Source organism: Rhincodon typus, chromosome 8 (genome assembly GCF_021869965.1).
Source record: "Rhincodon typus isolate 14 chromosome 8, sRhiTyp1.1, whole genome shotgun sequence".
Classification (NCBI taxonomy): domain Eukaryota; kingdom Metazoa; phylum Chordata; class Chondrichthyes; order Orectolobiformes; family Rhincodontidae; genus Rhincodon; species Rhincodon typus.
Window position 1 is genome coordinate 67,193,483 of NC_063339.1, and position 1,548 is coordinate 67,195,030.

Here is a 1,548-nt window from a genome sequence, read left to right on the forward strand (position 1 = left end):
AACTGGAGTGTTGTATCCAATTTTGAGCTTTGCACTTTAGGAAAGATGCAAATGCATTGGAGAATATGCAGGAACCATTTACACAATATTTCCGGAGATGACGAAATTCAATTTTGATGATAGATAGGGGAATTATTTTGATTGTTTCCCTTAGAGAAAAGAAAGTTGAGAGGAGATTTGATGGCGATGTTCAAAATCACACTGAGTCTGGACAGAGTAAGAGACAAGAAGCAACAAACTATTCTGTTGGTAGCAAGGCCAAGAACCTATGGACAATTGAAGTGAAACAAAGTAGAGGAGACATGTGCGGATTTTGTTTAAGTGGTGGGTGGTTCAGATCTGGAAGACACTGTCTGAAAGAGAAGTAAAGAAGATGCAATTGTGTCTTTGGGAGAAGCAGGGGGTAATAATCTGAAGATTTAAAAATTTGCAGGATGTGGGGAAAGGGTGCTATGAGTGACTCTAGCCGAGTTAGTTTCACAGGGAACTAGTACGGATATGATGGGTCGAATCGCCTAATTCTGCGCAAAATACTGGAAATCCAAAATAAAAACAGGAAATGTGCTGTGGAAATACTCAGCAGCTCAAAACGCCCAGGTTGACCAAGCTGAAACGTTGATCCAATCTGCCTCCGCAGATGCCAAGCTGCAGAGTATTTCCAACGACCCTTGCCTTTTTTCGGTTTGTGTTTTGCCATCAACACCATTGGCTTTTCCTGTGGGCTGTGACCACGTCCCCTTAAAAAGAAAAGGGAGAGATGACAAACCTCACCACCCACCCCACCCCACCCTCCCCTCCCCTCCCCCAAGCCTATCACAGGAGTCGTTGTTGTCAAATGTTGACACAACTCCACAGGAACATTGTTGGTGAGCCCAAGGCAAACCGAGTGGGTCAGATTCAGAGCAGGGCGACCTTAGGGGTGTTGCTTGGTGATTCCCCCACCCACACACACACACACACACGCATGCATGCATACACACACATATCCCCACAACCCCAATCCTCTCTCTCCCTTGGGAGGGGAGGGGGGAAGGTGTTGAAATAGTTTCGGTTTGTGATTGAAAGGGAAAGCGGGGGGGGGGGGTGTTTTTGTTTTGTTTTCAGTCTGAGAAGGGTGGGGGTGGGGGTAGCGGCTGTTGCTGCACCATGTTGCTGTGTTGATGTTGGCTTCAGGCTCTGACGGGTTATCAGCTGCAGCCGAGCGGTCGCCGGCTTCAGACGGGGCTGATGATGATGATGATGATGATGAGGAGGAGGAGGAGGAGCGGCGGCCGCGGCTGAGCGCAGCTCCCGGAGCAGGAGGGCTCGCCGACACCATGAAGGATCCCGCCGGGCCCGAGTCGCTGCTGCGGTTCCTGGGCCGCCGGGCCCTGAGCGGGGACCGCTTCCTGAAGGAGGCCTTCCAGCGGCAGCGCCTGTCCGCCTGCAGGAACCTCTTCAAGAAGGACCTGCTCGGGCACTTCGGCTGCGTCAACGCCATCGAGTTCAGCGGCGGCGCCGGGGAGCTGCTGGTGTCCGGTAAGGGAGGCCCCGGGAGGTTTGGGGGGG

General features: G+C 52.1%; 1 protein-coding gene across 1 annotated transcript in view; it reads left to right on the top strand.

Moving 5' to 3' along the window:
• Positions 1-626: 626 nt before the first annotated feature.
• The window catches only part of dcaf5 (ddb1 and cul4 associated factor 5), a 93,939-nt gene continuing 93,017 nt past the window's right edge, over positions 627-1,548 (top strand). Inside the window, exon 1 of the mRNA XM_048599836.1 lies at positions 627-1,518. Within this exon, the coding sequence (XP_048455793.1) occupies positions 1,161-1,518 (358 nt within the window). The 5' untranslated portion in view covers positions 627-1,160. The remainder of the gene's footprint in view (positions 1,519-1,548) is intronic.